Source organism: Scomber japonicus, chromosome 10, assembly GCF_027409825.1.
Source record: "Scomber japonicus isolate fScoJap1 chromosome 10, fScoJap1.pri, whole genome shotgun sequence".
Taxonomy (NCBI): domain Eukaryota; kingdom Metazoa; phylum Chordata; class Actinopteri; order Scombriformes; family Scombridae; genus Scomber; species Scomber japonicus.
Window position 1 is genome coordinate 22,975,437 of NC_070587.1, and position 14,696 is coordinate 22,990,132.

General features: G+C 41.4%; 1 protein-coding gene across 1 annotated transcript; it reads left to right on the forward strand.

The window, feature by feature from the left end:
* Positions 1-100: 100 nt before the first annotated feature.
* Positions 101-13,060, forward strand: LOC128367023 (sperm-associated antigen 1-like). The gene is made up of 18 exons (XM_053327808.1): positions 101-246; positions 501-660; positions 772-894; positions 979-1,049; positions 1,259-1,371; positions 1,477-1,582; positions 1,783-1,913; positions 2,058-2,164; positions 2,479-2,611; positions 3,635-4,093; positions 6,013-6,112; positions 6,556-6,708; positions 7,302-7,459; positions 8,685-8,826; positions 9,767-9,893; positions 10,153-10,311; positions 11,087-11,398; positions 11,574-13,060. The coding sequence occupies exons 1-18, from the start codon at positions 101-103 to the stop codon at positions 11,700-11,702; spliced, it is 2,829 nt and encodes a 942-aa protein (XP_053183783.1). The 3' UTR covers positions 11,703-13,060.
* The last annotated feature ends 1,636 nt before the right edge of the window (positions 13,061-14,696 follow it).

Below are 14,696 nucleotides of genomic sequence, written 5' to 3' on the forward strand. Positions count from 1 at the left end.
ATGTAGGATTAGCTAACTTTATTTCTCTAGAAAAAGTGATATATCATTCAGAGCTACGAAGCCAAATATTAACATAATCTGTTTAATATTCTTCTCAGCCATGAGTGCAGATGCACTTGTCTCCCTTCAAAGCCAGCCCATCTCTGTTGACTACAGTGGGAAGGTTCCTGTGGAGCACCTGGACTATGATTACATTAAAGAATGCAAAGATGTGAAATACCTGGAGAAGATCTTGAGACTACTGAGGTAAAAGTCATGTGAGCTGTAAATGAGATGAGGTAAAACTGTTTTTATACCTTTGTTTTGGACATACACATCAAGTTTATTCGTCATTCCATCATCGTGGGAAAATGTATGCAATATTGGAAGTAGAGTACACACAAAGTAATTATCACCAATTTTCCAAAGGGGAATAGAGCACTATACAGCCACATGAGCCTGACTGAAACTATTGCTGGGAATTCAGGCTTTCAGAAAATATTGTCTTATTTTGTGTAAAGGTCTGGTGATGAGGGCATTTATCCTCATCTGATCAAGTTCTGTGAGAGTCACCTGGAGAAACTGGACCCTAAGAGCCGAGCACTCAGGAAGGAAAACCCTGTGGCCACAGCAGCCAGCATCGCTGCAGAGGAGTGGAGCCAAATTGTTGATGAACTGAAGGTATAGTGTATTTATATTATAAATCCTGTCTACTGCCTTCTGTTCTTTACATTGCTGTTTCTTTCAAATTACTCAGAAGCATCTGAATATTTAAAATTGTTCCCTTTACAGACGTGGGAAGAAGAAACCAAAAAGACAGAGAGTTCCCTAAAACAGCAGCCAGTGTTTGATGATATGGTGAAAGAAAATATGCCACCTGTTAGAGGGTCAAATCACTCTGCTCCACTTATCCAGGTAAAACTCACCTCCTACCTATGGTACATAACCATGCTGCGTATAGCTATGTGTGGAAGATGACAAAGTCTTTTTAAATCACAGAATTCAGATCCAAAATCAAACGGGAATCCCTCCAAACGTGCTCTCCCACGTGATTATCAAGAATGGGACAAGTGAGTCATTTTGTCTAGCTACATTTGTCCATTATACTCAGAAGAAAGAACACACTGTTTCAGCAGCTGCAAGCACTGTATCTGACACATTTCAAAAGAATCTCACTTTGTAAAAAAGGTCTTAGCTAAGTTTCTTTAATCAATCCACAGTTGAACCGTTGAAGCCTTTACAGCATCCTTCAGCTAAATATCTTCCTCTCTATTTCTAGGTTTGATGTGGAAAAAGAATGTGAAAGAATTGATGGAAACATTGTGAGAAATGAACATCCTACTATTATAAACTCAGGATACCCCAAAGTCAAGACTCAAGTGGATACTTCATGTACTGCATTATGTTAATTTTGTGGTTATTGACAAGCAATATATGTAGTTTACATATGTGTACGTACTGTGTGTGTAAAATGTGTGGTCTCTGTAATACATCCAGTGCTGACACAACAAGAGAAACTTGTCCTGGCAAACCGTGAAAAGGACAAAGGCAACGAAGCTTTCAGAGCACACGATTACGAGGAGGCAGTAGCATACTATTCCAGGTAAAGCTCTTAAAACATTGATTAAAGAAAGCATTTTACATCTCTTGAGGGAGATTATGTTTTCCTGCCTGGCATTTTATTACCCTGCTGTCTTTCATTGAAGTCCAATTTCACTCCCATTTACCATTTGCCTCCAAGTGTTTCTCCATTAACCTCATTGTAAAGAAAGGTCTGTTTTTATTTTTGGCCCTCCATTACAGAAGCCTTTCCATTATGTCAACCGTGGCTGCGTACAACAACAGAGCCCAGGCAGAGATCAATCTCAAGCACTGGCACAATGCCATGAGGGACTGCCAGAGAGTACTGGAACTGGAACCAGGCAATATGAAAGGTGATTTTCCCTTTATGTAGCACTTTATCAAATATAAAACTGAAATATGATGTTTACTTACGATGCTGTCTTCACATACATCTCTAACTCTACAGTGCAGTTGTGAACAATAGCATCAATTTGCATTTATGTCCTTATCCTCAGCCCTGCTACGTCGTGCCACTGTCCATAAGCACATGGGCAACTTCCAAATGGCTGTGGAGGATCTGAGGATGGTGCTTAAGGAAGAGCCGCACAATGCTGCAGCTGCTGTAGGTAACTGTAGTACTAGTGTATGCCCACTAGGTGTCACTGTGTTTGTGTGAGATCAAAACAGATTGAAGCTGCTGCAGGTATTAATAAAATCATGTGTATCTGTATCTGTCATTGCTGTAAATGGAAAATGATGTAGTTCTACAGTAGTTCTGTGTTAGAAGGTGGGCTCAACCTGTGTTTAATTTAGTTGTCATGTTTCACACTGTTGTATTATAATGTATAATCACAAACAGGCCATTCACTTTAGCTCAGTTATCTATAGCTTGATTGTCACATGCAAATTCCTATGTGTGAATTATTTGCAATGCAGAAACTTCTGACTGAAACTGAGAAGAGGATGACAGAAACTCAACCAGGACAGCAAAGCAAAGGCAAAAAAATCCTCATCCAAGAAGTGGAAGAGGAAGAGGACGAGAGTATTGGCGAAAAAGCAGAGCAGACGGGTGAGAGTTGTTTGAGATTTGCCTTCAAAATCAATATCGATAATTGATTTACACACACTCACACACACACACACACACACACATACAGACTATAAACAAGCCAGTGCTCATTTATAATTGTATGTTCAATTTAACTGAACTGAATGTTCCCCAAGCTATATTTAACATAACATGGACAGTTTAATTTAGTCTCTTTGAAAGGTAAAATTAAGCACTAAAATCAACCAGTTGCATGTGTTTCAACATGTTAAGCCTTAAAATGGTTGTTATATAAATGCAGTGCATAGTGAGGTATAAGCAAGTAATAACAAATGATTAGAATTGATTTAAAATTCACTTCAAACTAAAGTAAGAACTAAATGTGGCAGATCTGTAAGTCTCTGGTAGGTAAACTAGCTGAATAAGCTCGGTTTACAGAAGCAAAAGAGCTTATACATGAGAGCTTGCTCAACACACCCTTAATATTCAGAGCTTTGTATTTTTACACCACTCTATAGTAAAGCTTGATGTAGTCCCCATTGTAGAGGCCTGGCTATGGATTTGCTCTCTAATCCACTCATGATTTGTACCAAACATGTGAGGTGAGGTAGCTTGAGGATTTCTGGTAATAGAAGGGAAGTAATTTTTCCCCACAACCCCACACTATTGTAATATAGATAGAGGAAATACCCCTTGTCCACCTCGGGGTAAATGTGACATACTATGTGTGTGTGTGTGTGTTTTCCACCCCACCCCCACCCAGGACTTTCATAATTCACTGTTGAGAGTAGCTGCTTCCTGGAACTCCCTCTTTTAAGTGGCTCTGTGTCATGCCTGTTCTAACCCTCCCCCACTGTGATGTAACGCTGACTGCTTCCTGTGGGTGTGCTCCCCCCCCTTCCCCTCCTCTCCCCTACCTCTCTCTCTTGTTCTCTATCTGTCCCTATCTCGCTCTCTCTCTCTCTCTCTCTCTCTCTCTCTCTCTCTCTCTCTCTCTCTCTCTCTCTGTCTCTCTCTCTTCCTCTCCCTCCCTCTCCTTTCTAGTTTGTCCGGTTGAACACAGCCAGCCTGTGGGAGGGGAGGAGAGCTCAGCTGCTCCTGCCGAAAGGGGAGACATGGGTAACGCGCAAAAGAAGCCCCACGGCAGAGGGGACGGGGGTCCTCACAGCGAGTCTGGCAACTCCCACCACGGACACTGGAAGGGCAAGGGAGGCAGCTCGGACAAGTACAAACTCGGGCAGGAATCCAAGGATAAGGTAGCCAATGGAACAGGCAAGAGGGGCTCGACAGCTTCGAACCAGGCTGACCAGAGTGGAGGCAGCAGCAAGGGAACTCCTGTTGGAGGAAGTGCAGCACAAACTGTCAACCTCGATGCCCCATGTGGAGCCCTGCCTCTACCTCTGGCCCGGCTAAAGAATGAAGGGAACCTGCTGTTTAAAAACGGACAGTTTGCCGATGCACTGGAGAAATACTCACAAGCCATTCAAGGCTATACAGAATCAGGTAGGGTTCAAGAGCCCTCATGGTTGAGGCTGTTGTTATGATTTCAGTCTGAGGTGGTCAGTAGTTCAGTCACATGGTGTGGAATGAATGGTTGACATATTGTATTGAAGAGAAGTAAATTATGAGCCAGAATGTACAACTTTTATACTTATATTAGTGTGTTATAACACTAAGCAAAGCGCCTGTAGATTAATGACTGATGTTATAATCTGTCTCACCACATTTTCAATAGCTTCCTGGTGTCTCCTGTATCTGGCCGCTACAATTGTAAATCAAAGGTCATGACTTTGCTCTTACAATGGAAGCCCATTCATTTATCTCTTATTTGCATTATCTCACCGCAGGATATAACAAACCAGCACAAAACATCACATTTGAATACCTAACCAGCAGAAAGATGGCATCCACTCACATTAGTGTACATACATGATTCCAAATATTTTAATTAGAGCTCCACAGGAGTTTAAATGTTGGGATGTTTGTGTATTTAGTGACTTGGTCCCTGGAGCAATGCGTCACCAATGTAGCTTCTGTGGCGTATATGGACAGTGTTTTCTGTTTTAGCTTCAGCCTGGCGCTAAGCCTCTCAGCTCAGGTCTGCTCCAGGTCACATGACTTGCTAACCACTCACTGTGAAATTGAATCTGTGCGACCGCAGCTATAATTCTCACAGGGAGGGAGAGAGAGAGAGAGTAAGGGGATTGATCGATGGGATGGAGGGAGAGAAACTGCCGCTTGTCAGGGCTCCCGCACACACACACACACACACACACACACACACATGCATACACACAGTCTTTTTGGTGCACTGCCATCATGTTCTTACTCCCTACTGTGCTGCTGGATATTAAATTGACTGGACATCAGCATCATCCCAAGGTCTGCCATCTGACTGGTGTAGTGAAAGCTGCGTGTAATACAAACACACCACAGAGATGATACACCGTGAACCCTGTTAAACCCACATCAACATGCAGCAGTGTCAAAAATGGGACATTTCAGACTCACACAAGTCATCTTATGTTCCCTACAACTGCAACTGTAACCTGCACATGCTCTACTGTCACAGTAACCTCACCTGAGAAGCTGCTGAGACATCATCACGGACACTGCTTTACTGTGTCATCAGCCATAATCTGATTTCATCTGATGAGGTGGCATGCTAAGCTGAAAGCATTGAGTGTAGTGGAGAGTTCAGTGCTGCTTTTTCTTACACTGATAATGAAAATTAGAATGAACTACCTATTTGGGGATTGAAGAGAATAGCAAATATAGGAGTAAATATCTTGGAGGTGACAAGCCAAATCATGTTGTCACTACAGTAAAATAGCAACACAGGTATACAGCGATGTATTAGTGTAAAAGAAAGTGCTGCCTATCATGTGTCCTGACAGAAAGTTCAAGATTAAGTTCAAGTTTAACCTGTGTGGAATGCAGGCTCATATCTCAGATAACAAGTACAGATGAAAAGATACAAGTTGCATTGTAAATGTTCTGTATGAGTGAACGCGGCTTTAAAATGATTCCATTTATCAATCTGAAGAAGTTCGACTGCAGGTTCGTATTGTGCCATTAAGAGGTTTTGGAAGTTGTGCACATAACAATTATGCAAACTAAAATGTGTTCATTCAGTAATTACAGAAACCAATTATTTCAAAACAAACCAAACATTCCACTATAATCATTATTGAGCAAAGCATCTGCATCAGGTCAAAACATGTTGAGTGTCTGATTCTGCAGCAACCTTTAAATATTATAAAGGATTCATACAACACTTAAAATGCCAAGAAGTCTACTTAAGATGATGCCACTTGTATATATTCTCTGTATAACAGTGTAAGATCCATGTGTTGTTTCTAAGTTGTGTTTTTAAAGCGTGATTTATGTGATATTGATTATATTTGTCTCTTTTTATGCAGGGCTTGATAGTCCAGAGGATCTATGTATTCTGTATTCTAACAGAGCAGCTTGCTACCTGAAAGATGGCAACTGTCAAGACTGCATACAGGACTGCACAAAGTGAGAGCATTTGTTTACTGACCTTATAATGAGTGGGAATGTCAGCTGTGGCTCTGATCCAAATTTCGCAATTATCACCTATCATGTTTGGTCCTGTTTTTATTTTTTGTGTTTTTTTAGCATTATCATTCAGCATACCTCAGTAGCAGATCCCTATCAGTTTATGAGGGGATTTGCTCTGGGGTGTGTTGTAAGGGATTTTAGATTAATCTCTTTAGAAGCGGTTTTATAAGCAGCAAACTCAGAAAATGGAGGAATCTTGCATGTGAAAGCTTAAACGAACAACGCTCACATGTACACACTTATAAAATAACACAATTCTGCAGCCACATAGAAATGTATCACATATGGTACTCCATCCAGAAGGACACCGGAATCTGTAGCAAAGGACCCAGACTTGATCCTTTGCTTCCCTTCTCATTACGTCTATTTTTACCAACCAGAGCCCTGGAGCTGCAGCCGTTCTCTCTCAAGCCCCTCCTGCGCAGGGCCATGGCTTATGAGTCTTTGGAGCGCTACCGTAAGGCCTACGTGGATTACAAGACTGTCCTGCAGATAGACATCAGCGTGCAGGCGGCACACGACAGCGTCAACAGGTATTAGCCGTCACCTCTCACTTCAGCTGTGATGATGACACTGAAACGCAAAACTGACTGAATGGTTCAAACTGTTCAATATTACAGTGGTGATGAGTCATGACTGTGACTGCCCTTTATTTGAACTGAATAAGGTAGTTATGATGAGAGTGTGCCTGCTATTGACTTTCATGATGAGCGACACATCATATTATTAGCTGACTTAAGATAAGGAAATAAGATAAATTAGTGGTTTCATTGTGTCTGTCTTACACAAAATAATCTCCATAATTTGAGCAAATAGAATCAAAAGCAAAGCAAATGTACAAACACAAAGCATGTTAACAGATTTAGCTGCTGTACAGAAGCAGCTCCAGCTAGAGGTTAATTATGGCTCTCAGACTGTATGTCCTCTCTCTATTACGCAACACGGAAACTCACCTGGCTGCTTTGTGTCCAGGAGCAGTATCAGTGTTTGACCTTATATAGTATCCACGAAACTAAACTTAGACGCTTGCATAAAATAGCACTCCACAAGCAGCTGAAAAGTCTTAAATGCGTGTGACTCTGTATGTCCATGTGTATCAATAGCAGTGATCTCTCTACTTTTGCAGGATCACCCGGTTGCTGATCGAACAGGACGGCACTGAGTGGAGAGAGCAGCTCCCCGATATTCCCCTGGTGCCTCTGTCAGCTCAGCAGCACCGCAGAGAGGAGCCACCCAGCGCCGAGGTCCTCCAGGCACGAGCGGAGAAAGCCGCCAAGGATGCTGGTTTGTGTTTGTTTGTTTTTTTTCTTTAAATCAAAAGAACCCCCTCTAAGTTATCCACAGAAACACATGATTACTCATCGTGTGAACAGGGGTTTGAAGTATTTGTGCAATTAAATCTTAACATAACACAGTACAAATCCTTCAAATTGATCTCAGTGAGACATCTGGATTAAAAAAAATACAAGTGAGACAGAAGAATAAGATAACCATGTGCTCTCTAAAGCTCACTTTATATCTGAGCTGGTAAGTGCCTCAATGACAGCAGTGTTTTAAAAGTGTCTCCTCATAAAAGTCACATGTATTTTTAAAGTAAAGTGCTTCACAATAAAGACAAAAGATAAAAAGTAATTAAACTGAATGAACAGTAGTCTACATTCATGCTTGAAATCAGTTACTAGTATCACAAATTAACTATTTACATACACAGAATATGGTCATCTATAAAATGTAATGCATTGTTATATATTAGAGTACACAACAGTATATAAAATACTTAAAATGAACTCCTTGTCAACTAAATACGACAGCAAAATGAATGCATTAGTAATAATTATCTAATGCTATATTATATAACAGTATAATCCTCACAGTGACTATTATTCTGCATTAAGCTCTTTAAATAATGATATTTTAAGTACATATTTCTACTCAGGTAATATTTTCAATGCAGGACTGTACTTATTAGTATTTCCACATTTTACATACATAAAGTATCAGGATACTTCTTCCACTACTGCTCGACATCACCATATAGACAGGATAAATTATGACCCTTAAAACTTTCACTGTTCTCCTTTTCTGTCATTGTCCTCCTGAGATATAAAGGAGGAGCTGTTAAAGGCCTAATCTTTATATAAGTGAACGTGTCACCTCTATTCGCTGACCGTGCAGTTTCTTCATTCCCATGGCCGCACGACAGCTGTTATTTTTAAACTAATGAAAGAATAGGCTGGCACAGTTTTTCCTCCCAGAAGACACTGCAGCAGATTGATTGGCCCTTAGTCCACACTGTGACCGATTGCTGACTTAACGTTCGCTGCCTCATGTCCAAGCAAGCCCAGCATTAATTTGAAGGATTTAAACCCTCCCCCGAGCATTACAGCGACGGCGTAAATCCTTGTGTGAGGTTTTTCTCAGGAATAAAGAAGGTCAATTAAACCACATTGCAGAATTGTTGATGGAGTGTGGCTGGATTGTGAATAAGCATTTTAATTTTGTCTTCCAGAGAGGAAAGCAGAAGTCCGTTTTACAGCTCTGAAGACAGAAGGGAATGAGTATGTGAAGAAAGGCCAATACCAGGATGCTCTTGGAAAGTATACAGAATGCCTTAAGCTAAAGCCAGAAGAGTGTGCAGTCTACACCAACAGGTTAGAAACTCACCCCCAGCTTTAACAAACACACAAACACACACACGCACACTGCCAGTCGTCTTTCACTTTCTGTTCCTCACTGTCTTCTGACTGACACTCTACTACTCTATCATATTTTATGTCATGATTTGTCACCGTACAAAGCAGGAAAATGGCAGAAAATCCGAATCATTCGTTTGGCGAAACTCAAACAGGCTGATATTCCCAGCTGTCGTCTGCCAGGCGGCACGTTGAGCTCTGTGGCTAATCCCAAGCAGTCGTCAGTCTGTCAGTGGTAGTAAATTAGTTCATATTGTTGGTAAAGTTGGAACAGAGCAACTCAGGAAACAGCTGCTTGCTTTTGGCGCTGTTTATCACGACTCCGCTTATAGCCACCAACCGTATTATCTTCCATCTAGACTAAAACACACACACACACACACATAGGCACAGGCACACAGGCACAGGCAGGTCTGACTCCATCCTGCCCTCCCCTGCTTTCTTTCCACAATAGCAGGTAGATTGTCCATCACGTTACAGAGGAAACGCTGATGCCGACGTGAATGATTTCCCTATTGTGTGTGTTTGCATTCCGTGTGTATGTTGAGCCCCAGCTTGCGGAAAAGGGCTTGCGTGTGTATGTACAGCCACGCCAGAGCAAACACCTGAACCTACGCACAGCTGCCGAGACCGTCAGGCTCATAAGCTGACAAGCCCATTGAAAAGAAAAACAAGGAAAAGAAAAACAAGGAGAAAATCTATCAGAGCAAATGTTAATTCCATCTCCTGTCTCATCTCCTTCATATGAAAATAATCGTTTTCATGCCTTCAAGCCTCTATTATCATGCCCGATGAGTCACAAACTCATGATACCTTTTAGTCACGCCTCAAATAAGATTAGCTGCTGGTGACAAAAATAAAAATCACAAGTGACGTGCTTGTATATTTGTGTTTGCAGAGCCCTGTGCTACTTGAAGCTGGAGAGATTTACAGAGGCCAAACAGGACTGTGATGCAGCACTGAAACTGGAGCCAACCAATAAGAAGGCCTTCTACAGACGAGCAATGGCCAACAAAGGCCTCAAGGTGACTGTTAAACACTAATGCTCACAGTTAACAGCTGTTTTGTGTCAAAGAGGCTTTAAATTAAAGTTGTCAAGCACCTTTAAATGATTAATTACTTTGTATTAATGTCACTTGCAAATACTGGGTTCATTATTTCTCTTTTGAATTCACATATTAACCGATTACTACTCACAAAAACTGTCTCTTTTGGTTAACGAAATGGTTATCAGCAGTCTTGTACACACAGAGGATCAGTATTGTCTCTTATTTCCTGGAACAGGACTACCTGGCGTGCAGCTCTGACCTGCAGGAGGTGCTGCAGCAGGATCCTAACGTGCAGGAGGCTGAGAAGGAGCTGGAGGAGGTGACAGTGCTGCTCAGACAGAGCCTGGCCAACGCCTCACCAACCAAACACAGGAAGACAGTCCCCATCACAGAGGTAAATACACTTTTTAAAATGATGAATATGACAACCAAGGGTGTAGACATGATTTTGGTTTAGTGGTCATAGTGAGAATGACACACTTTGAAGGCTTCTAGTATTAAACATCTGAGAAATGGAAAAGAAATGTTAAATTTAGATTATATTACGAATATATTTTAAAAGTAAATTAAAGGACTGAGTGCATTTTTAGAAGGTTGGGTTGGTCAAAAACAGAACCCACTGACAATTAACATCCAATTCTACTTGTTTTAGCAGCTTTTAGTCACCTCGATCATTATTTTGGTTTTCAAACAGCAGGAATGTACTATAGAGTGTATGATTTGATTTCTTTGCTTTCATCAGCCTCACATAAGCATTCATTTGCAGCAAATTCGCTCATCAATTGGAAGTCAACTGTATGATTCTTACCCATACCCTTCAATATATGCAAGTGCCATCACTGTTCAGCTATTTCTATATTACATTTAGTAGCTCATCTTTTAGGAGTTGAAAATATCAGACTTGGCCAGAAATACAACCATGGATATCAAATGTAGCTCTGTGTCTGATGAATGTGTGTTGTATCTCAATGCTTCTTGGGAATTGTAGTTGTTGTATTCTTCTGTAGTCTTCTATAGATTTCTGTCCTCACATTATTGTATCCAGTCTTCTACCTTTGATCTGATTTATTTCTACACAATCATTGTTTGAGCATTTCTCCAACAAAGTCTCTCTACTGGTTTTCCCTATATACACTACATTTATAACCTCTATTTATCTTCTTCCTCAGGTGGAGGATGACGAGGAAACGTCAGCCGTTCCCGAGCCAGACGGGGACAACACGACCATCAACCTACATCCAACCAACGCCTACGAGTTCGGCCAGGCTCTGAACGCGGCTCACAGCAGTGGGAACGTGGCTGCCTGCGCCGAGCTGCTGGCCTCCACGAATCCAGAGGTGCTTCCACAGTACCTGAGCACTCAGCTGGACGCGCACAAACTCAGTTTCATCATGCGAGCACTAGACTCCCACCTCCTGGAAAAAAACCCCAACCAGGTCTACAAACACCTCAATCACCTGCACACTGCTGACAGGTTCTCGGTAAGAGAGTTGACTTCACCTTCAAAAACTCACAAAAAACCTTCAATCTCAAAAAAAATATTTCACATGCTGAGCACCACATCTAATAAATGATGTTATCACTTCATAAGTAATCTGTCCTCTCTCCACAGCAGCTGGGCTTTTGCAGATAAATGATGATACGCTCTATTTACAGGTCGTACTGATGCTGCTGGAGAAGGACGAGCGCCGCCACATGACTCAGCTGTTCGAGCATCTGTCAGCCGTAGAGAGCACGGAGTTCACCAAGAACGATGTTCAGAACCTGGCCAACAAATACATCTGACCCTCCCCCTTTGTCCCCCGCTTCCCTGCTGCTGCTGCTGCATGAGCTGCTGCGACCACTACAACAACTCTTGGATCTATGCAAAACACTGCACAAGAACTGAGTACACAAAGGCAGGAAGCTGCAGAATGTGCCCCCAGAGCAATACAATGGAACTGAGTCACGTTCACTGTACTGATCTGTGCTGTAAATGATCTAACACTGTATATGTTTAAGTGACTGTATAAGGACTCTATTTTTCTTCTCCAGAACCTTTTTTGCTATGCAGATTTACTTTTGTACCACCACTAACACATTCGCATTGTACAGCAGGCACACAATTGGGGTACTATGGACCTTTTCACTTAAGCGTACTGATAACCAGGGTCCAATGTACATTATTACATAAGGCTACTGGCAAGTGTTTCCCCTACAGGCAGTTGCGTTTGCTCAGGACAGGACTCACACTCCCCACCCCACCCTCTTTCCACACTGAGCTCAGTTCTTCTGGTCCTTGAACCCCGTCGGTGCTTTGATAGCAGACGCTTGATAAACGAGCTGCTGTCAGAGTGACACGGCGGACACCAGCCAAGATCAGAAATGATATTCAGTGCACGCTGAGTATTACCCTAGGAAAGGAGTGAATGAGCTAATTTGCTACTAAGCTAATTAAGATGTTCCCTGCTGCAGGATCAAACCATAAGATAAAGTTACAGTTTTATCTCAACTGTATGTACTGAATTATCTTTATGGAAGATATAGGCCTGCGCAATCTTATTGCTTTCTGATGAGCTGATATCTACTGACAGTGTTTTAGGAAGCTTACATGACTCAGATGCTCTTTCTGTTTGTTTTTCAGCTATGCAATTAGATCTCCATTCTATTGTAAAGTCAACTCTTAAAAGGCCGGTGTCTGTGTCTTTTCCAGAATGAGCGACACTAAGTCACTCGCCCTATTTTGTTTACCAAATTTAGCCCGCCGGCCGATCCACATCTGCACATTCATCTTCAGCAGTTGAGACACACAGATGTGTACAGATGTGCGACACACTGGAGAGAAGCAGCAGCATCTTTTATGAGATGTGTGCCTTGGATTTCAGAGTAGGGTGTCATCTTATATTATATTTTTTGGGGACACTCCTCAGAGAGAGAGTATTTGTCATTCTGTAGATTTTATTAAATGTTATAAATGGCTTGGATTTACGCATCATACATCAAACGTATACTGTATCCTTTTTTTTCCAAATGTATTTTATTCTTATTTGCTAATTTAAAAGATCTTCTGTTCATGTATTTAATTAATGAAATTGACTGCCTGAATCCAAACCATTCTGTCTTTCTAATGTTTTATCAGTTCTACATGAATGTACCAAATTTAGTTCGGGGGGGACGAGTTGAGGTGGGGGGGCAAGAGGCAATAATTTCACATGCTCCACAGATTCTCTTCACTGTGGTTTTAATATTATATTTCAGTAGAGATGTAAAAAAAATAAATTGTGTTCAATATTCACAATAAACTGGAACAATGTAAAGCTTCTCTTCTTTATGGTACGATGAAATGAAATGATTGAGAAACACTTGGAAAAAGAACAAAGATGACAACATTTCATATAATTTTTTTTATTTTTCTGATATGCATTTACACGCATATAAGTAAAGCAAATTACCAAACAAATATACAAATACCTTATGCCATTCTGCATTTATATCTGGCACTAGTGTTCAAATTAGGATCAAGCGACTGGAGTTTTGGTGATGACTGAGAAACAGAAACCGGAGGAGGGAGGGAGGGGGGGGCACAAAACGACATGTTGCTTTAATGCAGGGGGGGGGGGGGGGGTAGAGGAGGACTGCAGCATGTGGCCTGATCCGCCCAACCGAACTGAGAGTTCGTTCATTAACAGACTTTGGGTTGAAAATACCATTCAAGATGCTTTTTAACCTACCTGGTAGAGAGGTTCACCTGAGCTGACTCGGCAGTCTCAATAAAGCGGACCACCGAGCAGTAAAGACAGGCTTGGGGGAATAAAAAAAAAAAAAAGAAAAAAAGAAAAACAATTTGACTTCAAGTCTGCTCAGCAGCACCAGATTGGCAACAGAAAGAGGACAAATCAATTAAAAGATAAACCCATAAACATACCTATGCATCCCTATTAACCTTGTGCATTGCGGAGCATCGATGTAATAAGAAATACAGGTAACAGTGCAGGTGCCTCGAGCCGTTGTCTGGCGGCCTCGGTTCATTTTGCGTAGCGATTTTATTTTTTTTTGTACGAAGCGTCTATGAAAAACAGCGGTCTGCGTGTCTGCATCATCCTGGGTTCTTGTCTTCATTCATTCATCCCCCCCCTTGTGGTGTAAAAAGGAATGCACCGTATGTTGTCTTTACAGGTGACGAGTCAAAAGGTATAAGATTTAACAAGAGCCTGAGTGCTGTCTTTGGTAGGCAATTGAGAAGTCTTCATTCACCATGTCTACCACAGTATGTTGTGTAAGCGGATGAATTACCATGAAAGCGTCCCCTCCTACACAGACAGACATTCTGCTATCTAGAATGAGTTGCTGCTGTTGGTTTTTTTGTTGTTTTTTTTTGTTTGTTTGTTTGTTTGAAGTCTTGAAGACACAGTGGAGAGAGAAAGAGAAAGAGAGACAAACAGAACACAAACAGCTTCTTGAAGGCACCATGAGTTAACAAAGAAAGATATCAAAGCTCTCTCTTACTCGGTGAGGCGAGACCATCAGTCTGAATAAATCACCTTTCGAAGAGGACGAAAAAAAACAAACATTTTTTTCTTTATACAATTTCACAGAATTGACCAACCCATTGGTTAATGGTATTATAATGACTTTAAGCATTATCTCGACAACCTCGGCCTTCCAGAGACCTCTTTCTTTAAATCTGCTTCCATCAACCCTCACCACCCTCCCCTTCCCTTCCCTTCCCTTCCCTCCCAAACATATATCATCACAAGCTTTTCCACAGAAACAAAACGAGCAAAACCAAAATCATCTTAG